The following is a 26,184-nucleotide window of genomic DNA, read 5'->3' as shown; positions in this document are numbered from 1 at the left end:
TGGCATAAAGACCCAAAATTTTCGTCTTATAATACTTAAGTTCACAACGTTTAAAAGTGGTGGGAATAATTCCCAAACTCAAATAAATGAACCTCCGTTACAACCTCGGACGTTTAAAATGGATGTCAAAACACGTGGCTGAATCGTGTGTAATTGATATCTTTTTTACAAAATAATAAGTTTATTAAATGAAATAAAAGAAATAAAAGCAAAGAATAAATACACCAAAACATTCGAAAGTGAAAGGAAATCCCAAATTAGAAAACCCTAAATCCCCAATTTCTCTCGCGATTTTCTTGTCCTTCGAAACCATAAATTCAGGAGCATGGAAGATGGAAACTCATCGTTCTTCAGTGGTAGCAGCAACTTGGGTCGATGACAGTCACGCAGTCATGAAAAAATGACCTCGAAGATCCAATTTTCACGGGCTAAGGGTCGAATATGTTCATGTGGCGTAGAAGTGGTTGAGAGAACTTCATGGACTGATTTGAATCCCGGGAGGCGATTTCTGGGTTGCTACAAAGGTAAGGTAAGTAAAACGATGTTGGATTATATTTTCCTGGGTTGTTTTTTTGCCGAGAGAACTTTGTGGCTTGGTTTTGGTATCAAATGGCTTGGTTTTGAATTTTCCTGGGTTGAATTTTTGAATTTTCTTCTTCTTATCTTCATGTTCAGTCTGGATGCAAGTACTTTCAGTGGCTAGACCCAGAAATTTGCGAAAGATCGAAGCAAGTGATTCCCGGTTTGCTCAGACGATTAAACCAATTGGAATTCGAAATCGAAAAAATCAAGATGGGCAAAGAAGAAGAAGCAATGAGTACATGTCAAAGCTTTCAATGGAGTTTAGTTTATGTAGTTATTTTGGTTGTTGTTTTGGTTAGTGTAGTGGTTGTGATTGTGTATGGGCAATCAGTGTAGTTTATGTTTTGGTCAATGAAGATTCTGTTTGTGTGTTTTGTGTATGGGCAATATGTAATGGTATTTTCAATCAATGAAAACAGGTTATAAAAAAACTAAGGCTACTTTCATGTTCAGTATCGGATTCAAACCTGTGTCTGGCCACTTATCTGGACTTGTCATTAGTTCAATCATTCCAGAATATGCTGCTACGTACGCATCTTTCTTATACTAGTCGTCAACGTAATCCAGATGATTGAAACCACAAGACCAGATACATGCCAATGCATGTGGACATGGAATTCCAGTCAACTGAAAAAGTCGGCATGTACATTCCTTTGCTCTTAAGTCAACAGCAAAACTCTCGGCCCCAAGAAACATAACCTATAACAATTCAAATGAGAATACAAAAAATTATACAGCCACTCAATTATGATTATCAATAAAAGTATTCACTCTAATTCAAATGAGAATACAAATAATTATACAGCCACTCAAATGAGATAATAAACTAGTATTAACTCAAACTTACCTGAAACTTGCCATTACCAGCTGGTGTTGGCATACAATGTCGTGCTGTTTTTTTTAATTTTTCAATAAAAGCCAGAATCCTCTTACCAACTACATGCACCGAGTTCTGACCATCATTCCTTTTGCTAGCGAATCTACACATAATCCAGTACCTTATCTTCTCAAGCAGTGTCACTATTGGCTTATCCCTTGCAGGCAGTATCGCTGAATTAAAACTTTCACACATGTTGTTGAGAAGCATGTCACATTTAACGTGCACTCGGAAATGAGACTTTGTCCACTGTGATGGTTCTTTATTCAACAACCATTCATGTGCCTTCTCATCTTCATCTTTAAGCTCTTTCATTCGTTGTTTAAATTCTGGAACAGTGGTTGCTCGTGCACATGCCCATAGCAATTGTTTCAATAGCAAACCACTGTGATGCTTCTTGAAATTAGAATGAAGATGACGTACACAAAACCTATGTTCTGCCCCTGGAAAGACATCTTCCAAGGCCTTCTCTAACCCTTTTTGTCTGTCACTCATCATGGTGAACCCGGTTGTGTTCCTAACATCAAGATCTTCTTGAAGAAGTAGCATAAACCATGTCCAAGTCATAGTATTTTCCTTCTCAACTACAGCAAATGCAACAGGATACTGAGAGTTGTTTGAGTCAATACCTATTGCAGCCAATAGCATGCCCTTGGTATAACCTTTTAGAAAGCACCCGTCAAATCCTAGCAATGGCCTACACCCCTTGTTGAAACCATCCTTACATGCCTTGAGACATATATATACTCTCTCAAACACCCTCTTCCCATCGATAAGAGTTGTTTTGAGCAGAGCAGTAGAACCTGGATTCATATAAGCATTGTATTAGTTATACAACCGAACAAAATCAATCCATCAAAACCTATGCATAATTCAGTTACTATACTTGGATTTGTAGCAATTATTTGTCTACAATAGTCGTCAAGAACAGCGAATTGACTCTTCACATTACCCTCTAATATCTCTCTCGCCATCTTCCTCGCCCTATAGAAAACAGTGCTAGAGACATGGGTGTATTTGGTTGATGATGTCATCTCTTTGAAGCAGCTATACTCCATGTGTGGATTGAGTCGGAATTGCTCAAGAAAGTGTTTTGATAACCACCGACTTGTGACAAGCTTGTTGTAAAAAACTATGCCACAATTATGATTATCAATAAAAGTATTCACTCTAAATGTACTCGAATCTCGATCCTTCACCCTAGCGTACAAGACCCATGGACAACCAATGCCCTTACATTCTGCTCGCAATTTGGTCTTGTTATTGAAAACAAATCGGAATTCTCGATCAGCCTTAATGAACTCTTCTCTCAGTACATACCGTAAATCATCCATTGTAGGGAATTCCATTCCGAGTTTGAACTTGAAATCAGAGTTATTTGAGCGTGGGTTGTACTCTTTCTTGCTCCGCTTCGTGGCTTGCTCTTCATCCTCACTGCATAGGCTGTCTAGGTCACTCTCAGACCCTAAATCGTCAGACCCTTCATCGCCGACGGGTTGCTCGTTACAGACCTCATTCACGTTAGACCACCATTGTTGTGGATGCGTAATTTCTTCATCATCTCCACCGTCTGCGTACTCCTCTTCGTGCAGTTCAAACCCCGCCTCTTCAGCCTCTTGTTCAGTCCTCGCCTCAAATTCGTGCCTTAACATCGTCTCTCCGATGCTAGCGACCAGTCGACAAATATCCTGTCTACAATTTTGGTGAATTCAATGATTTGGGATTAGGGATTTGAGTTCGAATTTGGGGCTTTTAGTTTATGGGATTTCTTTTCTATTTGATATATTTTATGTTATTTTTATATAATATCCTTAATGAAATTCGCGTTTTAAATTGTTTTGAAATTGGTTTCGAATTGATTTAAAATACCGGACTACATCTTACCGTCCATTCTTTTGACATCCATTTTAAACGTCCGAGGTAGCAACGGAGGTTCATTTATTTGAGTTTGGGAATTATTCCCACCACTTTTAAACGTTGGGAACTTAAGTATTATAAAACGAAAACTTTGGGTCTTTATGCCACCATTATTTCCTCTATTCATAATATATCCCAAACTCATTATGCAGATTAGACTTACGGTATGGTCTTGCTGTGGGTTCGTGGGTAAATTGTCATCTCTGCCCATATACAGCAAGCGTGCAAACGACAACGAAAACTATAAATGAGGCCAATATGAGAGCCAACGTACGACACACAAGAATATGAGGTTTGTAAGAGTTTTTATTTATTCATTTATAAAAATAGTACCGGTGAACATTTTTTTTCCACAAACACCGCCGACTTTTTTTGTGTCTCTTGGAATTGAAAAGGATTATGTGACTTAACAGCCCTCTTATCTTGTTCTTAAATATGTGCTCCTTCAACAATTTAAAAATCTCCAAGGCTATATCAAGAGGTATATCAAATTAGAAAACCCTGTCCTAGTCAATCAAAATTTGATCATATATTTTTTTTATATTCATTCAGACCACTTTATTCTTCCCTTCTTCCCTTCTTTTTCTAATCCTCACTCAATCAATCATCTTCTTCACCAAAAAAATATTCTCGGTCAGACTCGAGCCCAATATTAAAATTGATAGCCCCCACAACAAGGACTTGATCTATCAATCAATCATCAATATACAGTTTGAATGAATCAATCGATAATATATAGCAGCCTCTGATCATAATATAAGAACAATCTGTGTCCCTTTTTGGCAACTATAATAACTAACATAGCTCATCAATGGAGGAGGGTTTACTGGGTCCTAGGCTGTACAGCTGCTACAAGTGCAACAGCCACGTGTCACGTCACGACGATATCCTTTCCAAGGATTTTCAGGTGATCAACTATATACACAAATCTATCTTGTAATTTTCCTCTATTCTTATAGTTGACTTGTTATGTATAATTATATATATATATAGTCGATCAATGGAAGAGCTTATTTGTTCAGCCACGCGATGAACGTGGTTTTAGGGCCGCGACAAGACAGACAACTCATGACCGGCCTTCACACGGTGTGCGATGTTCGGTGCCGGGACTGCCACGAGGTCTTGGGATGGAAGTACGAAAGGGCTTTTGAAGAGTCTCAGAAGTACAAGGAAGGAAGGTTCATCCTTGAAAAGTTTAAGATCATTCTCACCAATCAAAACCATTGATTCTATAGGTTTATTTGTACCTGTATATGGTGTTTATATTTTAAGCGCTTTAGCAGATTAGTCTGTAAGTTGAATTTTTTTTTTTTTTTTTTTTTTTTGCAATGTTAATCCCTCAACTTTGGAAATCTAGCAGTACTTGTTATCAATTTACCAAACTTTGGTCAATTTTTTTAAAAAACATAATCTCAAATGTACAACATGAGTACCAAGTTCGTTTTTAGAACATGAATGTAATTGATTTGATGATGATCTTGTTAAATTTGATAATAAAAAAGTGATCACTTTTTAGATGAACTAAGTGTTTTTGTTTTTGTTTTTTTTTTTTTTTAAACCGTAAACCATAAAATCACGTAGGTCACACGTTTGAAATTTTGTAAAAAAAATTGAAAGAATTTCGACATAGGTTAACATATACATAAATTTTCAGAGACTCGTTTAATCAAAATTTTCAAGTGATAAACTATATACACAAATTTATCTTTTGATATCTTCTATTAAAAAAAAAAAAAAAAAAAAAAAAAAAAAAAAAAAAAAAGACTATGAACATTGTCAGCCATATATATTTGCAAATAGATGAGAAAATTGATAAATTATACATGTAGACATGAAATACAAAAATCAGAACCGGTGAAAAAAGAAAACGGAGAACATTGAGACTCAGTTTGAGGATTTCTTAAAAGCATTTTTATTCTACCATCGAGAGTTGAGAAATTATGAATAACCGACTCTTAGGATACAATGACGTACAAGATGTATAAAGAACATATACAAATCAATTAAAACGTATATAAATAGTTGGAAATTTTATGGCCCACAATGCGGAAACTTTAAATGGGAAAATTGCCAAAAGTAGGACTAAATTAAGGCAAAATTCCATTTTCCTATTTTTTTTCAAAAATTTACCAAACTAGGACCGGTCAAACAAAAGTCAAATGAGAGATACACAAAAATATACCTATTATACCATCATACTAATTACCAACCTACAATCTTCCCAATAAAATCTCTTATTTTTTCTCTTTCTTTCTATTTTCCCGTTCATCCCATCGAAAAAAACGAATTTTTTTTTATTAGTCCTAGTTTGGTAAATTTTTTAAAAAAATAGGAAAATGGAAATATCCCTTAATTTAGTCCTAGTTAAGTAAATGTCCCGAAACTAAATGTCATAACTTCGTGTTGATGGTTGTTGGACATACAAAAAACATTCAGTCCATTAGTGCACTGTAACAACCCATAAGTTCGCACGAAGAAAATTTGGCCCATAAACTTACATCACAAGTAAGCCCAACCCATTCTGACATGATGATGGAGCATGAGACCATCGAAAAAAAACTAATCCTTAGTTAAGAAAAATGCTATAAGCACGACAAAATCTACATATGTTACTCATATGAGATTTTGCAAGTGAACACTAATTCACAACCCACCTATTTTTTTCTTTCACAATTTTAATGTTTTTCAACACATTTTGAACATCAATTTCTCATTAATCTTTAACTTCGAATTTAGAAAATAAATAATTGATTTTATACCTCTCATAACGAGGAATAAGAATCTGTTCAAAATTTTCAGTTTTAACGTGTGAGTCTCACTCAAATGTTCACCACAAAATGGGCCATTAATATTGAATTGAATACTCTTTAACTAAACTTATTCCAACAAGTGCTAATAAACTTTACTTTTTTTTTTCCTGGTCTTTTTGTGCTTTTATCATTGCACACGTGTTTGAACTTTGAACATATCTCCCTAATGAATTGTCATATTTATCAGTATTGCTTGCTTGCATTGTAAACGCGAGAAAGTTGAATTGCTCATCCCTTGAAAATAGTAGGTTGCAAATAGTCAATATTATGCAAAGGTAACAAAATTTCCCGTGACAGAAAACTTCGACTTTCATTTTTTTTTTTTTGGCGGATCATTTTCTATAAAAGCTAGCTCTATCTACACTTTATTCTGCCCTATTTCTTTTCTTTTTTACTTTACTATTGCTAACAATATTGCCCTGCTTTTTCGTTGCTTTTTTGTGTGGAAAGAAGTTCTGAATTGACTTATTATATATTAACTTGATACGTGGTATTTTTATGAGCCCTAAACTAAAGGAACGAATATCACAAGATCGGATTTTAGATTTCAGTGCGAGTGTATAAAAACTATTAAAAATATATATATATATATATATATATATATATATATATATATATATATATATATATATATATTGGTGTAGTAAGTGTACTTTGTCTAGGATTTGCACTCTCAAAAGTTGATGCCAAATAATGTATGGATAGGAGGACTCAATATGCATTTTAGCAGGTTGTCATGGTTATTATATGTTTTTATTTGGAATCTTCAGTAAAATAATAAAACAAACTTTGCAAGTTGTATTGTCTGTCTAGAAGCAATTGCAGATTGATACCACCAAATATGTCTCCTGCCAATATATCATACCCTAGACAGATACTATCTACACAGAGATGTAACAGATCACTATTATTTTGTATATATAAAGTTAATAGAAACTGATCAAACAAGTCAATGTCGCACTAAAACCTTTGTTGTCAAAAGTATTACATGCAATGCAGTTCTTGTTTTAGTTGGGAAACGGATGAGCTGTATGATTAAAATCAAAATTACAGGTATTCAACAAGAATATAAATAAATATAAAAAAAGATAGATAATAGTACAAGAAGTTAATTGGAAGTTTTCATTATTGAAATTTCAAGATGAATTGTTTTATGTCAAATAGCAAAAGACACGAGTCATAATTAGCTAAATATTTAGTCAATGCTATTTTAAGTTTAGTAATTAGTTATAAACGTAGTTTATTGACTACTGATTTATCAGTTAATAATGTTTAACGAAGTTGTTGAGTGGTTGATAAAGTATTAGTGGGGGATCAAATCAATGAAACATATATTATTTTTATTTACATTTAATTGTTCTTTATAAATGCTGTAACTTTTTTACCGTTTACCTAAAAAAAATTGGGAGAATTAGTCATACAGTACATTTAAATTTACTATGCTAAAATTCTTACCAAATTATCTAAAAATTAGGAAAATAGTTAAAATTAAAACAAGATGCAAGCGTCATATTTTAGAGACGTAAGCATGAGCTGAACTATTTTTTTCAATATTTGAATATTTAGACTATACTTTTAAGAATTAATTACTGGAATGTCCCCTGAACTATGACCCGAGTCCACAATTGCCCCCTCATAAAAAAAAGTGATCGTCTGTTTACTTTTAATTCTTATTTCGTGTCGAAAACAGTCCTTCCGTCTAAATTTTTCTCATTCTGTTATGTTTTTGCTCGGTTTTTTTACCACGTGAGCTTATTTCTTGGTGTAATGTCTAAAATGTCCTTAATGAACTTATTTATCATATCTATCATATTTATCATCGTATTTATCATCATCAGTAGGCTCTCTTGACCATGTACAGTATTATAACTCCGACTTTATGGCCGCGTTGAGTATTGGTGTTTGTAAATGTAGAAAATATTTGCTTTTACTTTTTTTAGTATTAGTTTCAGTTGTAGCTTCTGTACTGAAAATTTGATATGGTTTGTGGGAATTGGGTTTAAATGTCGTTTTGCAGAGGTAAATACCCAAATCGAGATTAAACACATTCTCTCTGGTTTTGTGGTTGTCGTAGATTCGGCTGAGAGGGGTTCAGCGATTTTCTCTGACGATCAGCGATTTTCTCTGAGCCTCGTTGGCCATTGAAAATGTGGCTGAGAGGGGTTCGAATCTTGAGGGTTATATCCAGAGATTGGAAGAGGAAATGAGAAAAATCTTGCTCTGTTTCTGTTTTGTTTTTTTTACAGATTGCTCTATTTCGATCATTTGATTTCTCTTGTTAGGTTTTCAGATTGCTTTTTTTTTTCCTTGTCTTTGTTTAGTTTTGAATCTGCTTCCTCGATCGTCTTGTCGTTCTCCGGCAGTGGTGACGAGATCATCGACACTGTCTTCTTCAGAGCCATCATCGCCTTTTTGGAGTCGAGGCCGGCCGATTCGGATTTTGGAGTCGAGGCCGGCCGATTCGCCTTGATCTGGATTTTCATTGAAAGTTGCGAGTAAGAAGCTGGGAATATCCACAATTCACACACAGAAATAGAAATACATATTCATGCTTGACTTTCTGGGTCAATTTGAGGCTGTTGGTGCTTGGAATTTGAATAGAGGGACTTCAGAGGCTGTCATGGATTACTCTTCCTCTTCCTATGTCGACACTTCTTTGGATCTGAATTCGAAGCCTCTCAGGCTTCTCGATGATACTCCGGTAGGTTTCAAAGCACGGTTCTTTACGAACACCTTATTCCCTCGCATATGCCCAGAACCTGTTTGACTGATTGCCTCAATGGGTTTATTTTTATTTTTTGTTCAGAACAAAGAGGTTCAAAGTAAATTCATCGATTTTGGGAAGAAGCTTTTGGTCAAAGATGAGGTTAGTTAGTTGGTCTTTCTTTAACAGGTCTGCCGATCCCGATCTCGTCAACGAGAGTGGTCACCAGGTACTAATCTCTCTGGATATAACCCTCAAGATTCGAACCCCTCTCAGTCACATTTTCAATCGCCAACGAGGCTCTGAGAAAATCGCTGATCGTCTTCGGAACGAAACTCGGTCTCAAATCCAGCCCAAGCTCCGGAGAACAAATCGATCCCATACTTTTTTTCTCGATAAAAAAAAATTAAATAAAGAAATGAAATGAAATAAAGAAATGAAATAAAACATAACAGAATGAAATAAAGAAATGAAATCGCTACATTTACTATATTACCCTCAAAACATAACAGAATGAGAAAAAAATTAGACGGAATGACTGTTTTCGACACGAAATAAGAATTAAAAGTAAACAGACGATCACTTTTTTTTATGAGGGGGCAATTGTGGACTCGGGTCATAGTTCAGGGGGCATTCCAGTAATTAATTCTACTTTTAATATATAGAAGGTAATCATTTAACTAGGTACAACAATTTTTTTTCAAAAAACTATTATGTTTATCTATAACGTAGAAAATGTTTAAAAAATAAAATTGATGAGACACCAATATGAAAGTGACCCCTAAAAAACTAGAAAAGCCATCACATATTTCTTAGTTAAATGGATTTCATTTATGCATGTAAATAAAACAAATTGATGAGGGCATATTGGCTATTTCTTATATATATATATATATATATATATATATATATATATATATATATATATATATATATATATATATATATATATATATATATATATATATATATATATATTGGCGGGCCCTAAAGTAGTTGCTTGAAATGCATATCGTACATTATTTAAGTAATTATTTTACGATTAATAAACTCCCAACTATATGGATATGTCAAATACTTCTAGACATGATCTTTTTTTTCTTCTTCTCATGTTTACATTATAGCGCAGGCCCTCGTTTACTTTACAAATATAGATTGAAGCGGCCGCAAAATTAATTTAAATGATTTAAAGTAATCTAAAAAAAGAGTAATAATTAAATAATGCTTATGACTTGTGTGAATAAGCAACAATATTGACGTACAAGAACAAAAAAAAAATAAAAAAAAAATGAGTATGAATTAGAATCATTATAGCTATAGCCAAGGACGGAACCAGAAGTGAAACTCAAGGGGATTAATTTGCAAAAAAAAAAAATCAAGGGTCGTTAGTTTGTAAATTTTCAAAGTAAAAAAATGTAAATTAAAAAAAAACGAATAAAAAATGTAAAAAAAAAAAAAAAAAAAAAAAATTAAGGAGGAGCTTGAACCCCTCATAGACCTACATCGGCTCCGGCCCTAGCTATACCTGCACTAAAACATGAGAATGTGAACGTGGAAGCATGTACAACAAATTATTTTGACATTTAAATCATGGCTTTCCTGATTGGGAAAAAAGACATCTAGCTTCTATACTAGTTAAATCAATATAGTAGTAATTTGATTACATCAAATAAAATGTTCCATCGATATATTAATATATTATGGTACTCGCTTTTCGATAAATAATAAATAGGGTCTTTTATCTATATAACCATTTGATTTATAACGTTTTGTATAATAACTATTTTTTTTTAATTTTCTATAAATAGCCACCCCAACTTATTTACGACACTTAAAAAGACAAAAAAAAACCCCAAAATAGGCAGGAATGTTTTTGAATATTTTTTATCTTTTTTAGTGCCGTAAATAAGTTGAGGTGGTTATTTACAAAAAAAATTATAAAAGATTGGCTATCTAGCAATTCTTAGACCTTCGGTAGCTTATTTGGCTAATTTTTTGTAATAAATATTGTATTGTTCTTTTAATTTCGAGATTTGTAAGGAATTAGCCATTGAGTCAGAGGGAAGTTAAAATTTTGGCCAAACTATCAATTCTATTAAAGAATTAGCCAATACTTACTTGAGTTACCAAGTATACCCTTTTACCCCCAAATTATATCGCACGCCATATTCCTCTAGTCTCCCACATTACACCTTCTTCCATTCGATCGCCATTTCTCCTCCTTCAATCCTTCATCGCCTTCACAGCCATGGAAATCGAAGAACACGCACAGATCGGAGGCTTCCGAATCGGTGGAGATCGGCTTGCTGAAGGCTGATCTCGACCACGGGCTGGGTCGAAGACCCACTCTCTCTCCCGGAGCTGGTTCCATACAGATCCCCTAACGCTAGAGATCCTCTTCAACCGTCGCCTCGCCGCCGAGTATCCCTGCCTCGTCGCCGATCCCGGCCAAGCCGACGCCATCTTCCTCCCTTACTACGCTACTCTGGACGCTATGAGGTACCTGTACGGATCGGACGCCAATTCCAGCGCCGAGCACGGGATCGACCTCTACCGGTTCCTCCGCCGCGACGACCCCGGCATGTGAACCCGACGCACCGGCCACGACCACTTCCTGGTCATGGCGCAGCCATCGTGGGACTTCTCCCAGTCGCCGGAGGCCGATCCGGTGCTGTGGGGAACGTCGTTTCTGGAGACGCCGGAGTTCTTCAACGTGACGGCGCTGACGGTGGAGGCGCGGCCGTGGCCGTGGCAGGAGGTACGCCACGTCGTTTCATCCGCCGACTGCTGGGCTCCTGCGCGCGTGGCAGGGACGCGTGAGACGCGAGCGTCGGGGGACGATGGCGGTGTTCGTGGGCGGTGGCGGCGTCTCGGCGAACGCGGCGCCGAATATTCGGCGGATTAATTGTTAATGTGAATGAATTTGGTGTGTTAATCTTATTTACTAATTGATTAACTGTTAATGTGAATGGATTTTTTGTATTAATTTTATTTACTGATTGATTAACCATTAATGTGAATGAATTTTAGAGTTAATCGTATTTACTGATTGATTAACGATGGTGGAGGCGATTCAGTTAATGGCGGCAGTCGGATCGGAAGCTCGTCGAACTCCTCGAAGCTCTCTCCGTGAAGCGCTGCTTCTACGTCGGCCACTCCGTCTCCGACATACTTTTCCTCATATTTGATACTTTTCCTGTTAGATTAACTAGAAAATGTTATGGTAAATCGTATTTACTGCTAGATTAATTAGTCTTCATCTCTGATGTGAAAATGAAAGAGATGAGCGATATAAAGAGAAGAGCGATATAACAGTAAATCGGATTTACTGTTATATTTACCATAGAAACGAATTATTTACTCAATGGTTAATATGATTTACTGTCGGATTTTTAGTCCTCGATTGTTCACGAAAATAATTAGTAAATCGTATTTACTATTAGATTAACTAGTCATATTTACCATAGAAACGAATGATTTACTCAATGGTTAATATGATTTACTGTCGGATTGTTAGTCCTCGATTGTTCACGGAAATAATTAGTAAATCGTATTTACTGTTAGATTAACTAGTCTTCATCTCTGATACTTTTCCTGTTAGATTAACTACAAAATGTTACGGTAAATAAAATTTACTGTTGTTCTTATTACGGTAAATAAAATTATTATATTAAATCTTGTTACGGTAAATAATATTTACTGTTGTTCTTATTACGATAAATAAAAGTTATTGTTTTCTTGTTACGGTAAATAATATTTACTATTGTTCTTGTTACGGTAAATAAGATTTACTATTATTCTTGTTACGACAAATAAGATTTAATATAATTTTTGTTATTGTTAATTAGATTTACTAATTTTTTTGTTATAGATGATATTATTTACTATGATAGTTAATAATATTAACCTAAGGGTATAATTGGAATATTTGAATGTTGTCATGATAAATTGGCTATTTTCCTAAATATGTTAATAGTTTGGCTATAATTTTAAAGTAGGGGTGTCATTTTGGCTAGTTCTTTAGCCGACCCTTTTTAATTTCTCTAAGAAACTCTCAAGCCGGCTCTTTTTTTGTTCGGTTCTTGCCAATTATTGTAATGGATTCGGACGGCTGTTTCTCAATATACAATACACATAACAAACAAGCTGAAAGGAGTTGATAAACATCAAATTAATAAAGAGGAATTTTGGGGAAATATATTTCTAAAAAATAAAATAGGAAGCTTCATGGAAACCAGCTTCTTCGGACAATGTAAGCAATTCCGATCCCACGAAGATTACGTTATGGCCACAAACAAAATATCTCTATTATTCTCCTCTCCCAATACAGAACCTTCCCAGAAACTTGGTGAGCTATTATATATTAATATTATCATTTTCCCTATTTATCAAAAATATCATTCTATTCTTAATAAAAATAAATAAATAACACTGTGTAAAATTGAAAATCCTAGCCGCCATGTATTCCACGACTGAAAATGAATCAAAATCGTTGCTATATTTCCCATTTAATGATGCAGTTAAATAGTAGGGACGTCCTCTTATATTTTGTCTCCAAAACCAAAAAAAAAAAAAAAAGAATTAATCTTGATTTACATCAATAAGACTTTGTCACTAAGCCAGACCGACTCACTTTCATTTATCCCAAAGACTTTTCAGCTTTTACGCACATACACAAGACAAAACACTATATATATATACACGCAAGAGTGACAAGTTGATCATTGACAAAAAAAATAACAAACTCTCTTTCATAACCTCAAAAAAAAAAAGAAAAAAAAAAGAAATGGAAGAGCATAGCAATAACGGGACGGAGTTGGAGGAGATGAGGAAGGCGAGAGGGAAGGAATCGGAGTACGAGGATCTTCTGCCGGTGATGGCGGAGAAGCTTGACGTGGAGAGCTTCGTGGCGGAGCTGTGCAAAGGGTTCGAGCTTCTGGCGGAGGCGGGGCGGGGCGTGATAACTCCGGCGAGCCTGAGGCGGAACGCCGAGTACTTCGGGATGGACGGGATGAGCGCAGAGGACGCGGAGGCCATGGTCGTCGAAGGAGACCTCGACGGCGACGGCGCTCTCGACCAGACCGAGTTCTGCGTCCTCATGGTCCGCCTCAGCCCCGGCATGATGGAACACGCCGGAGATTGGCTCGACAAGGCTCTTTCTCAATACACAACCACCCATATCTAGCTTAGCCCCATCTTTTTTTTTTTTTTTTGTTTATATTATTATTCGGATCGGGTGTAAATCATGGCATGGCATGTACTATTGTTTCTTCCAAGTCGTGAGATGATTACAAGGGTCTACGTGGATGGATATGATTTTAATAATTAAGGCCAAACCTTCTTTCTATTTATTATGATTTTTTTTTTTTTTTTTTTTTACTTTAGGGGCATAGAAGTAAAACTGAGACAGTTGATTGTAATTGTTTACCGCAAAACCTGCTGATGAGTGTACGGGTGTAAAAAGTGGCTCATTTCTTAGTGATAGCCTCCTAGTCTTTCGTCTTGATCATATTGTATTTTGAATAGCACTCCTCTAAGTTTGTCTCTCTGTTGATGGAGGACCAGCGTGCTCAATGACAAGACTATTACCAAATAATTAATAAAATGGTAGTGACAACCATTGGAAGTTTCGTTTGGACCACTATTGAATGCGTGCAACACCTACCATAGTACACCCAATCAAAAAAATGTATACGTCGATATAGATCCCGTTGTCACCTATTAATTGGGCAGTAAAATCTCAGACCTACACGTCTATTAAACATAATTGGCTGATCGGCCATGTGTCGGTTATCACAACACTCATAATTGTTCGTTGGATTTTGATTGCAGTTCAGACACTCCGTAGGGGATTTTTATACTCGAGACTAGTTTAGGTGAAAGTGAAACCCTGACATACTCGTAAATTCCTACAATATTTACCAGAGAATAAAAATATTTACCAAAACCAGAGAATGAAAATATTTACCAGATTCTTGATCCCAGCTATCAACTCAAATCCATATACTTTTCTAACTACAATAAGCAGTAGAAAAAGTAAAAAAAGATCACACCAAGCACAACGATTGGAGTCTAGATTTTGTTTCCGTAACTACTATTAAATCTGGCTAAGAAACTAAAACCGAAACGGTCTGCTTTCTCCGGCTAAGACTTCATCGAGACCTACGAAGCGGGGAACGGCTGCGGCGTAAAACAAACATTAAATCCATGAATGCAGGGTCAACAAAATCAAGTCCAAAAAAATGGACGAACACACAAACCTGCGATATCTGGCATAGCTTGGGCTGATGTTCCGGCCGTAATCAGGACTCTGACGCCTCTCGTATCTGTCGTAAACGGGGCTGCTGCGAGGCCGTCCGTAGTCAGGGCTCGGACGCCTCCGGTACATCGGGCTCGGTGACCTGTCACCGTAACGACCAAACCCGCCTCTCCTCGGGCTGTCGTTATAGCGCTCGCTTCTCTCATCGTCGTCCTTCAGAGCATATTCCACCGACAATACCCGGTCAAGTAATTTGCTGAAAGTTGACACGTCCACGTAATTAGTCCCAACTGATAACAAGATAATTTATTTATTTATTTATTTACCTCATGTTCGCGCATTCGAGAGCTTTGGTGGCTTCCTCTTGGGTCTCGAATCGCACAAAGGCAAAGTTCCTCCGGATCCTGGCGTGGAGAATCTTCCCGTACGGTTCGAAGTGTCTTTCGATGTCGCCGACTCTAGTGTTAATAGGATCGAAGTTAATCACGAATAAGGTTTTGGTTGGCCTCTGATTCGGCTTGGACACACCACGGGGTCGACCACGTTCGCCCTGGTAAAATCATAGTCGGGAAGAAAATAAAGTTCGAGTCCTCGTCGGGAAAGTCATCAATATCTCAATTCACGTGAATACCAGAGCGTTCTATGATAATGAAAACGCACCTTAGCCCATTCAACAGAGAGTCTACGCTTGTTGTATCCGAATGGTCTATTGTCCAGCGCATGAATTGCATCCTCGGCATCTCGCTCATCCTCAAAGTAGACAAATGCAAAACCTGGAAAAGGGCAATGAATCAAATGTTGAAAACAGAACTAGGAGGCACGTTTTTTTTTCCTTCCAGATCTACTACACAGCCAGTAACCCCGGCCTCTCGAAATTTGTTTCACCAAAGCTAACACGAACTAAAATAAGTACAACACCTGCAAATACGTGAAGGTCGGGTGGGCACAATAGGCTGTAGAGTCGTTGAACGATGGAACTAAATCATGATGTGGTTGCATATTTAAAACTAGAATCCAAAGTTTCAGTTCTGAGAAGTCACTGACAATCATGCTTCAGCAAGTAATGATCTCTTTTTATCAGGGATGTCGATTTTCGTTAAGTCTCTACTATGATCAATGATGGTGGGCATGGCAGTAAGAAGAAATGATTTGATTCCACTACATTCTTGTGAAATGGAAACTATGCTATCTGTGAGTGAATGAGAGCAGAGATGATGGCGAGAAAGCCAACTAGAAGCTCAGCTCATTTCCCCCTAGAAGACCGTCCTGCGTCAAAACAAACACTTTAACACGGACGATTTCTCCAAAGAAATTTTTTTTTTTTCGACCTTCATTTCCTGTCTACAGGCTTCTGATAGCGATACATCCACTAGTGAAATGTTTTTTCAGAAGAAAGAACTTTTTTTTAGTAAAATTTCAAAACACAGCTTCAAGCTGAAGGCAGTTCCCTTGAACAGCTAAAACGTGCCTAAAATCGGACTCAAAAGCAGAGCAACTATTAATAACTAAATTAAAAAAATCTGGACAAATGTAACAGGAATTGTGAACCCCTTACACAAAAGAGAACAAATTTAAAATAAAATCAGTTATACCCTTTCACTTGTAAATAACTACCTTCAGAAATGCACAACACGGTGACAGAACAAACATAATGATTTTGTAACAATATCATGCGAATGATAACATAACCCGGGCCTCTATCTTCAACAGCGATCAAACGGCTTTAGAGCACAGAGTCAGACAAACATGAGTACTCAAAAGCTATAAATTATGGTATAAACTTATAAGAATTTGCAATATTAAGAACCTAGCAGAAAAATGAAACCAGTCTAATCATTTAATATCATACCAGATTTCATGTCGACGCGCTCTAGCCTCCCGAACTTGGAGAAAGCGTGCTCAAGTTCAGATTGCCGAGTCTCGAACTCGAAGTTTCCGACGAATACCGGCCTCATATTCGCGACAGAGATGTCAACGAAAACACCTAAGGAAATCAAAACTGCGATTAACAATCGACTGGGAAATGAAACAATACCAACAAACAAACAGCTAATGAATCAACCGAGACACGTAAAACTAAACAAAAACAAAATCCGTCATGTCCCTTGTGAAAGAACAAATAAGCATTAAAATTCCAAGGTTTTAATGATTCTTCTCCAAATTTTCTCTCCCTTGGGGATATTTTTCAGCTAATATTACTCTCTATCAAACTTTCCCTTCAATCCATTAAACACACAGAGAGAGAGAGAACCTTAAGAGCTGGGCTCCAATCGGTCGAGAGAGGAACAAAAACCCTAAAAATACAGAGCGGGGATTTAAGAAACAAGAGCAGACGCAAGTGTAATAATATTAATAATAATAATATCATAATAATAGTTAAAATAAATGACATGTTTCCCCGCCCTTGTAACAACTTGCTCCCTGTGATATAAAAACTCGATTTTTGCCCCTCAATATCATATTTTGTATCATTATAATCCTTCCGTCTATTGTAAAATCAAATCGTCAGTCAAACTGACCATGTGTTTCTCACGTGACAATAAAATTAAGAATATTTTGGTAAACTTATCATTTTTATTAGTTTTTTTAAGCTCTCTCTCCGTAAACCACAAACACAAATCAATACAATATTTTCTTGAGAAATTGCTCAAACTACCACCATATCAATAAGTTTTTCCAAAAATCCACCAAAGTTTAATTTTGGCCAAAAATACAAGTTGGTCAAAAGTGAAAAACCAAATATACCCTCAACCTTAAATTTTCTTTCAATTTCACACCTACCTTATTTAATATCATTCCAAATTAAACTTTCTATTTTTTATTCTCATTTAGTTATCTCTCTCTCTCTCTCTCTCTCTCTCTCTCTCTCCCTAACCGTGTAACCCATCCCGATTTACTCTCTCTCTCTCTCATTCAAACTCACCTAGGCCTCACCCAAAATCCCCGAGAGTTCTTCTTCCCTGAATCGCGACCGAGACCCACCCCGAATCCGAATCCTTCACGACCAGTCTCTCTCTCTCTCTCTCTCTCTCTCTCTCTCTCATTCAAACTCACCCAAAATCGCGACCGAAACCCTTGCCCGAACTCGACTTCACTCAACCAATGCCTCAAGTCGCCATGTCTGACCCACTCAACCGTATTCTCAAAACCACAACGCGAAAGAGACCTAGGACGATAGGGCCCAAACAACCGGAGGCGTCCGGAGCGACCAAGCCAAACACTTCTCCGGCCCGGAAAAGAAAAACGACTGTTTCGCCCAAGGTGAACACGAAGAAGGCTACGAAGAAACCCCGTCGTGGCCTGAAACCCACCTCTGATACGGACAAGGTAATTTCTCAATATTGTTTTACCGTGTATTAACATGTATTAGATTTGTTGTTTTTGAGAATTTTAGGCTATAAGTTTGTTTGTTGGAAATTGGTGTCAAAACAATGATTTTGTTAAGCATTTATTAGATTGGTTGTTTTTAGGTAGTGAATGAATTTGTTGTGTAAGTGAATGAATTCTGTTGTGGTAGTGAATTCTGTTGTTGTTTTTGGGTAGTGAATAAATTCTGTTGTATTAACATGTATGGTAGTGAATGAATTCTGAAATTAATTACATGATTTTTTAATTGATGTGTTACAAAATCTTTCATTATGGTCGGAAATTGTGTTTGAAATTGTGTGAAATTGTGCTCGGAAATTGTGTTTGAAATTGTGTGAAATTGTGTTTGAGATTGTGTTGTGCTCGTGTTAATTCTCATCTTATTTGTTGCGGTATTCAGGGGTGGAGGAGGTACATTTCTGAATCAAATGTGGTTCATCATGATGAGTGCGTATTTTACGTACGAATCCGCTCTCATTTGACTTGGATTTAGCGTGTTCTCAAGTGTTTTTGATGGTTTTAGTACGATTATAGTGAATTTCAGGTCAACATAGATGAAAAGTAGCTGTTGGGTCACATATCGATGGAACGGAAGTAAAAGCGATGAATTTGGAGTCAAAATGAAGATTTGGAGGCTGGTGCGCAAGATCTCGCGCCGCGACCTCAGCGATCACGAATTCTCGCGCCGCGACCCCCGCATTTTCACGAACACAAAAAGTTCCAGGAGCTTCTCGCGGTGAGCTTCGTGTTGATCTCGCGCCGCGACGATACGAAGAAGGAGGCCTCGCGCCGCGAGGATGGATGGCGCGCCGCGAGACGACGAATCCTGACGAAAATAAAGTCGAATTTTGACTTAATCCTAGCCGTTGGATCGTTTTTTAAGGCCCAGATCAGTCCAAAATTGTACTTCGACCTAAACCACTATAAAACACAACTCAGCCTCTATTTTTTAGGTTACGCTTTATTTTATTATTGTTTTGGAGAGCTTTTGCAACGGAGAGAAAGCTTATCAACGGAATTGACAAAATCCGATCAGCCGGAACTCCATTAATAGTTTTTCTTCTTCCTTCTATTTATTTTCTGCTCTTAATTTACTATTGTGTTCTTGAATTTCTTTCTCGTTATAATCATGAGCTCTCTTCGTCATTCTATGCTAGTTTTATTGCTTTTAATCACTATCCTTGTTTTGATCATGGTCATGAACACTGTTAGAGGCTAAGTCTTTAACGGGGTTACGATGTAGTCGGGGTGAGATGTAGCTTAGGAGTTTCGTTAGGGTTTGATTAGTTATTAACTGTTTCATTAATATGTTTGCTTGTGTGGAAGTGTTCTTAATGCATTCTTTAGCTTGATCACCTTTAGAATTGTTTGATTGGAGTTTTTAGCTGCTTGAGAGAGAGTAAAAACTCGTGCCCTTTTTCATGCATCACATTGTTTTAGGTTGCTTGACGGCTTAGACGATTGTGTAATCGCTAGAATTCTCACGTTTAGTGCATGTGGTTGTTTTAATAGGATTAGAGGCCGAGATGATAAGTAATCCGACAATTGCATAGGTTCGCTAGATCAATTGAGAGAGGCTAGGGAATATTATTGAGAGAATGAGATTAGCTTACATAGGAATAGTTGTAATTGTTCGTTCCCGAAACCCCGATGCTGTGTTACCTGGTGAAATCGTAACCCCGTAGTTTTCTTTGCTTGTTATCTCGTGTTTGTTTCTCTTTTATTTTTACGTTAATTCATTTGCTATTTTTATAATCACATCCATCAACAAATCGGTGAAATCAATTTGCTTTAGGTTGTTTAACGTCGCTATAGTAACTAGTCTCTGTGGGATCGATATCTGTTACTGACGTAACACTATTACTTGTTCAATACGTCCACTTGCGTGCTAGTTATAAAAATATCGCAACAGATCATAATATCAGTTTTTATGGAACGATTGAGACGTTCGATAAATCAGCGGCTATGGGTCCAGAAGTGAAGGCTATATTCAGCAACTCTTGTTTTGGCCAATTTCTGGATGTCCCGAAGGTCACCCGATCCTCAAAGATAATTAACCATTTATTGATGAGGGTCGGTTACTTTATCGGTGAAGAAGAGATGGAAGATACTCTCTTTATTGAGCTCGGGGGAGAACCGCGGGCTTTCACAAGAGAGGATTTTTGTTCTATCTTAGGGCTGCGCCATGGGGACGTCCCAACCTTGGATTATACCGAGCCGGCCGAAGGTGGACTGTTCAGGGAATTGTTCTCCAACAGGACGACCAGCATGTTGAGATCATCTCTTACTACCTCCGGAAGAAGAGAATGACTGGGAAATTGCAAAAGTCGTTCACAATTATGCCGGCTTTCTTTGTCACCTATTGCCTCCTTGGGTATGACGCTTGGCTGAAATGTAAAGACAAGGACAAGTTTAATTGGTCAAAGTAGTCTCGGATCTATGATTACATCACCACGACCAACAAGTCCTTGACACACTCTTGGCCCTGGGTAGACGTCGATCACGTCTATTTGCCCTGTTGTTTCAAGGATCGGACGTACTGGTTGCTTCTGGTTGTATCGATTCGAGAACGGTCCATTACAATCTATGATTCTATGTCAAGCAACAGGGCTCATAAAAAAATGGTGACATGCCACGTCCAACAAATTGCAGAATTCCTCCCACTAGTCCTCTGCTCTATTGATGCGTTTGATCGTATGGGCATTGAAGACAGGAGCTCAGCCCGGTTCACAATATCCACGTCGTTCACCATGCCACAGTAGAGCAATGGGTACGTATATAACTATTATTTAATAATATTGTATTTATATGATGAACAAGTTGTCTAATCGCAATTTTTTTCAAAACAGTGGTGATTGTGGCATGTTTGTCGTCAAGGCCATGGAGTTTATGACTCATGGCATAGATCTGCTTGGGGTCAAACAAGATGATATGAACACGCACCGGCAACATCTCACGATCGACTTATACCGGCATGGGGCAGTGAAATTGGCGACCCATGTTGGATCGGACATGGAGATAGATGCAAATTAGGAAACAATGTTGTTCACGTACTACTATTATCTTAATCTTTTGGTAAATTAGGAAGCAATGCTAACAATAGATGATAATTAGAAAACTTCTCAAACTTTTCATTTCTCTTTATTTTATGATATCATGTTTAATGAATATCAACAATATTTCAATTATCAATCTGTATTTGTTTTTTTAATGGTCTTTACGTCAATTGATGACATTGATATCAACAATTGACATTAATTGTTGACATCTGTGATTTCTGAGCTCTCTGTTTGTTTGTCAACAGTTGACGTCAATTGTTGACATTGATGTCAACAGTTAACGTCAATTGTTGACATTGATGTCAACTGTTGACGTCAATTGTTGACATTGACGTCAACAATTAACGTCAATTGTTGACATTGACGTCAACAGTTAACGTCACCTGTTGACGTCAATGTCAACAATTAACGTCAACAGTTGACGTCAATGTCAACAATTGACGTCAACTGTTGACATTAATGTCAACAAACAGAGAGATACAAAAGTAGTCTGAACAAAGTATAATTAAACAAAGCGATTCTCTCTAACAAAAGTAGTCTGAACAAAGTATAATTAATACAATAAATAAAGCTATAATTAATCCGTGGACAATGGAGTAGCACTACTGCATGTTTGACGGTTGTGGCTGAGTACCCCACATCGCGCGCACTCGCGCCTCCTAACTTCCTCCCCTTGAGAGGGTATTCTTCTCTTTTTCGGCCTACCAGCGGCACGCGCTGCGTGTTCAGGCGGAAGAACTACGATATTCTCCACCTCGGGGGGGATAACCCAACTCGAAATGTCGCCATGAGGATGGTGTACATCTGCGTAGGTTGCCCGCAAATACTCGGTTGAATAAAACTTGGAAATGAAGTTCTCAACCGGACGATTACGTTAACGACAAGCCGCAATTCCATGTGGACAAATAAATTCATGAGCTTGCCATCGCCGGCATGAGCATGTATGTTCTTCTAAATTAACGGCATATACAATCCTCTCTCTGTCAACTACCTCAAACTCCTCGACTGCAGATGACCTCACCTGGCACAAAAAATCACATTTCATCTTAAAATCATGAGAAATCTAACATTGTTGACATTGATGTCAACAATTGACGTCAACTGTTGTCATCAACGTCAACAATTGACGTCAATTGTTGACATCAATGTCAACAAACAGAGAGCTCATGAATCACAGATGTCAACGGTTGACGTCAACTGTTGACATTGACGTCAACAATTGACGTCAACTGTTGACATTAATCAGTTGACGTCAATTGTTGACATCAATGTCAACAAACAGAGAGCTCATAAATCACAGATGTCAACAGTTGACGTCAACTGTTGACATCAACTTACAACAGTTGACGTCAACTGTTGACATCAACGTCAACAATTGACGTCAACTGTTGACATCAGTGTCAATAATTGACGTCAACAGTTGACATCAATGTCAACAATTGACGTCAATTGTTGACATCTTTAGTAAATTTAACTAAACACTTACCAACATTCGAACAACATATGAAGTGTATTTTTCTGCTCTGGCTTGGTATTCTTTTGTCAAAATGGTTTGTGTATTTGCCGCAACTTCCCGACGCTCATAAAACCATCTCATACTTCGCTCTCTCCGCCAATCCATCAATTTTGAAACTGTAAATTGTCTCACCTTTACATTTAATGCATTTAATGACTCCGCATTGTTGTTCGTCATGATACCATATCTCTTTGACCTGAACAGACACATTGCCCATCTTTGATACCCGACATCATTGGCTAAGTAGCGACGTATTTCGGGATTTTTCAGCATCCAACATGACCATGAAACTTTCAAATTCCCGCTGAGTATATGCTTTTGCGGCACCGTAAAATTTCCACTTCACCTCCTTCGTGATCCCCTGGAAAGTAGTCTTCAAATTACCGTGTAGATGGAACATGCAAAAACCATGATCACAATTTGGAAATACCGTCTTGAGGGCCATTGATTATACCAGCATGTCTATAGGATACAAATACTTGTTGCTCCTATTCCCAAATTGCGTCCTTTAATTTTTCAAAGAAGTAAATCCAAGCCTCGTTAGATTCTGAAGGACCAAGACTGTAGGCTAGTGGAAAAATCTGCTTGTTTCCGTCTATCGCACATGCCGTATATAACGTCCCTTTGTAATAATTCTTCAAATGCGTACCATCGACAATAATAACAGGCCTTACATACTTCCACCCCGTTCTCCATGGCCCGAGTGACATGAAAAAACTTACAAATACACCGCCATCACCAGTGACAAGGTAAAAAAAAGAACCCAGATTCTTAGTCTCGATCATGTACCTTAGCTTAGGCAAGAACTTGTACGAGTCTTTCGAATTGCCGTAGAGGGACTTTAGAGCCTCTTCTCTGGACCGCCAAGTTTTTTTGTAAGACATAGACACTCTGTAATCCATTTGCATGTAATTCCGTATCTCTTTTGGTTTGCTCATTCCCACGGTTGGATCAATACACTTATGCTTAACCATCTCTCCTATTAACGAAGCTGTTGCTTGAGGGTGACGTCATTGCCTTAAGTTTAGGGGACAAGCGTGCTCATTGTCAAACCTAAAATATGAAAATTACACAATTAGTTTCAAAACTCAAATGTCAACTGTTGATTTTAGAGTTATCACATGTTCACATTAATTGTTGACATCAATTGTTGACGTCAATTGTTGACGTCTGTGAGATATTCGCTCTCAGTCAACAGAAGGCAAATAATTCACCGACGTCAACAATTGATGTCAACAGTTGACGTCAGTTGTTGACATCTGTGAATTATTTGCGTTCTGTTGACTGAGAGGAAATATCTCACAGATGTCAACAATTGACGTCAACAGTTGATGTCAACAGTTGATAACTCTAATTCAAATTCATAATTCAACAAAGAGTTTACCTTCTAATTTGAAATATGGGCGTGTTTTCCTTTCTCACAGCTCATTTACAATGCTTTCCCAGACAAACAACGTGCAAAGTGTTTTTGTCCGAGCTCTTTGTCATATACGAGAAGTTGTTGTTTATGGTGAACAACATCAAGTGTTTCTTTAAAGTCTTTTTATTTGAGTACAATGCATAACGCTCTATAAATACAGGGGAATCACCATCCAAAATAAGGGTGTCCTCTCTCGTAGTAGACGAACTTGGCACACTATATGGAAGGGACGGCGGAGGACTTGTTCTTCGCGGTGGAGGAGGGGAGTTTCATGGTGGTGGAGACATAGAGTTTCGTGGCGGTGGAGGGGAGTTTCGTGGTGGTGGAGGGGGGGGGGGGAGCTTCGTGGTAGTTGAGGAGGGGAGTTTCGTCGTGGTGGAGGAGGAGTTGGGCTTCGTGGTGGGAAGCCTCGTCCTTGTTGTTGTGTCTCATTGTCTGACAACCTAATGTCATCCAATCCTAATGTAGAACGAATTGCCAATTCATGAGTTGGGACCGAATCACACCCCTCCTCGGGTATTGATGGCATAAGGGGATTCCCGTTACAACCACTATCACGGCTGTTGCGAGTGGATCCAACTCTTGGAGAATCGAGCCCCGATGGTTTTTCTTTTATTTCCAATATCAATTGTAATTTCTCCGTGTCATCTTCCCTCCTTCTTCTCAAGTATAAATAACCTTTCAGCGTGTCGTCGTTGGTTATCTCAACAGGTATCATTGCACCAGCCATCGCATATGAAACGCCAATTGTATGGGTAGATGGTGATTTGCGCAAATACGCGTAAATTATTTGCATCAAACTAGCGAAGTTCACTTCAGACGGCACCATAATTCCGAAAGATCATTTCTCAGGTTCAACCCAAGTACCACTATGCTTGAATAATAAATAAATTTCCGTCATCACTGCATCCAAATAAACAAAGGTAAAGTTAGTAACTGTTGACTTCAGATGTCAACAATTGATCTCTAAATCTCAACCGTAGATGTCAACTGTTGACGCTAATGTCAACTATTGATATTAGATGTCAACAATTTACGTCAATAGTTGACGTCAACTGTTGACATCTAATGTCAACAGCTGATGAACTTCGATGACATTACTATCAGCGAAGTTCATGAGTTGTTGACATCAGATGTCAACAACTCATGAACTTCGCCTAAAAACAAGAGAAAACAATAAAAATTGCCTAGAACAAAAAGAGTCTTTTTTTTTGCCAATCTCAAACATACCCAGAATAAACATACCCAAAAACCAAAGAAAAGTTTGATAAAACAAAAAACAAAACAAAACTAACCTTGGGCGAGTCTCGGAGCTAAGTGCTTGGTCGGAGCTACGGTCTTCGTCGTGTCCGGATCTATGAGCTTTGGTCATGTTTCCTTGAGCGTGTCAGAGCTCAAATCCAAGGGTTTGGGTCAGCTCAACTTTGGCAAGGATTGGGTGAGCTCAAATCTAGGGTTTGGATCAGCTCAACTTTGGCAAGCTTTGAGCTTTTTTCTTCTGACGAGAGAGAAAGAGAAGGAGATACACGGTTAGGAAGAGAGAGAGAGAGAGAGAGAGAGAGAGAGAGAGAGAGAGAGATAGATAAATAAAGGAGAATAAAAAAAATAGAAAGTTTAATTTGGAATGATATTAAATGAGGTAGGTGTGAAATTGAAAGAAAATTTAAGGTTAAG

General features: G+C 37.6%; 3 protein-coding genes and 1 pseudogene across 6 annotated transcripts; 2 read left to right on the top strand and 2 right to left on the bottom strand.

Moving 5' to 3' along the window:
* Positions 1-1,002: 1,002 nt before the first annotated feature.
* LOC149400299 (protein FAR1-RELATED SEQUENCE 5-like) lies at positions 1,003-3,111 on the bottom strand (annotated as a pseudogene).
* A 564-nt stretch (positions 3,112-3,675) lies between these two features.
* On the top strand, positions 3,676-4,847 carry LOC149400298 (protein yippee-like At4g27745). Its single transcript, XM_089612270.1, has 2 exons — positions 3,676-4,283; positions 4,370-4,847. Exons 1-2 carry the CDS (start codon positions 4,188-4,190, stop codon positions 4,601-4,603), a joined length of 330 nt encoding a protein of 109 aa, XP_089468396.1. The 5' UTR covers positions 3,676-4,187; the 3' UTR covers positions 4,604-4,847.
* An 8,729-nt stretch (positions 4,848-13,576) lies between these two features.
* On the top strand, positions 13,577-14,237 carry LOC149400297 (calcium-binding protein KIC-like). The gene has a single exon (XM_089611431.1). It carries the CDS (start codon positions 13,677-13,679, stop codon positions 14,073-14,075), a length of 399 nt encoding a protein of 132 aa, XP_089467557.1. The 5' UTR covers positions 13,577-13,676; the 3' UTR covers positions 14,076-14,237.
* LOC149400296 (serine/arginine-rich splicing factor RS31-like) lies at positions 14,062-17,481 on the bottom strand. Of its 4 annotated transcripts, none has more exons than XM_089611430.1 (6): positions 17,401-17,481; positions 16,999-17,133; positions 15,810-15,922; positions 15,476-15,699; positions 15,151-15,362; positions 14,062-15,070 (listed from the first exon to the last, which is right to left on the bottom strand). In XM_089611430.1, the coding sequence occupies exons 2-6, from the start codon at positions 17,102-17,104 to the stop codon at positions 15,006-15,008; spliced, it is 720 nt and encodes a 239-aa protein (XP_089467556.1). In that variant the 5' UTR covers positions 17,105-17,133; positions 17,401-17,481; the 3' UTR covers positions 14,062-15,005. The 4 variants fall into 4 exon arrangements, with proteins under 4 accessions (XP_089467556.1, XP_089467553.1, XP_089467555.1 ...); XM_089611427.1 differs by having other exon boundaries at positions 15,151-15,405; positions 17,401-17,479; XM_089611429.1 differs by having other exon boundaries at positions 15,151-15,405; positions 16,999-17,148; positions 17,401-17,478.
* Between the last annotated feature and the right edge of the window lie 8,703 nt (positions 17,482-26,184).

The sequence above is a fragment of the Urtica dioica genome, chromosome 4 (genome assembly GCF_054948205.1).
Source record: "Urtica dioica subsp. dioica isolate 48M chromosome 4, U.dioica_male_clone48M_v1_H2, whole genome shotgun sequence".
Taxonomy (NCBI): Eukaryota; Viridiplantae; Streptophyta; class Magnoliopsida; order Rosales; family Urticaceae; genus Urtica; species Urtica dioica.
Note: the sequence above shows the minus strand (reverse complement) of the source record. Positions and strands in the feature narration are given on the sequence as shown.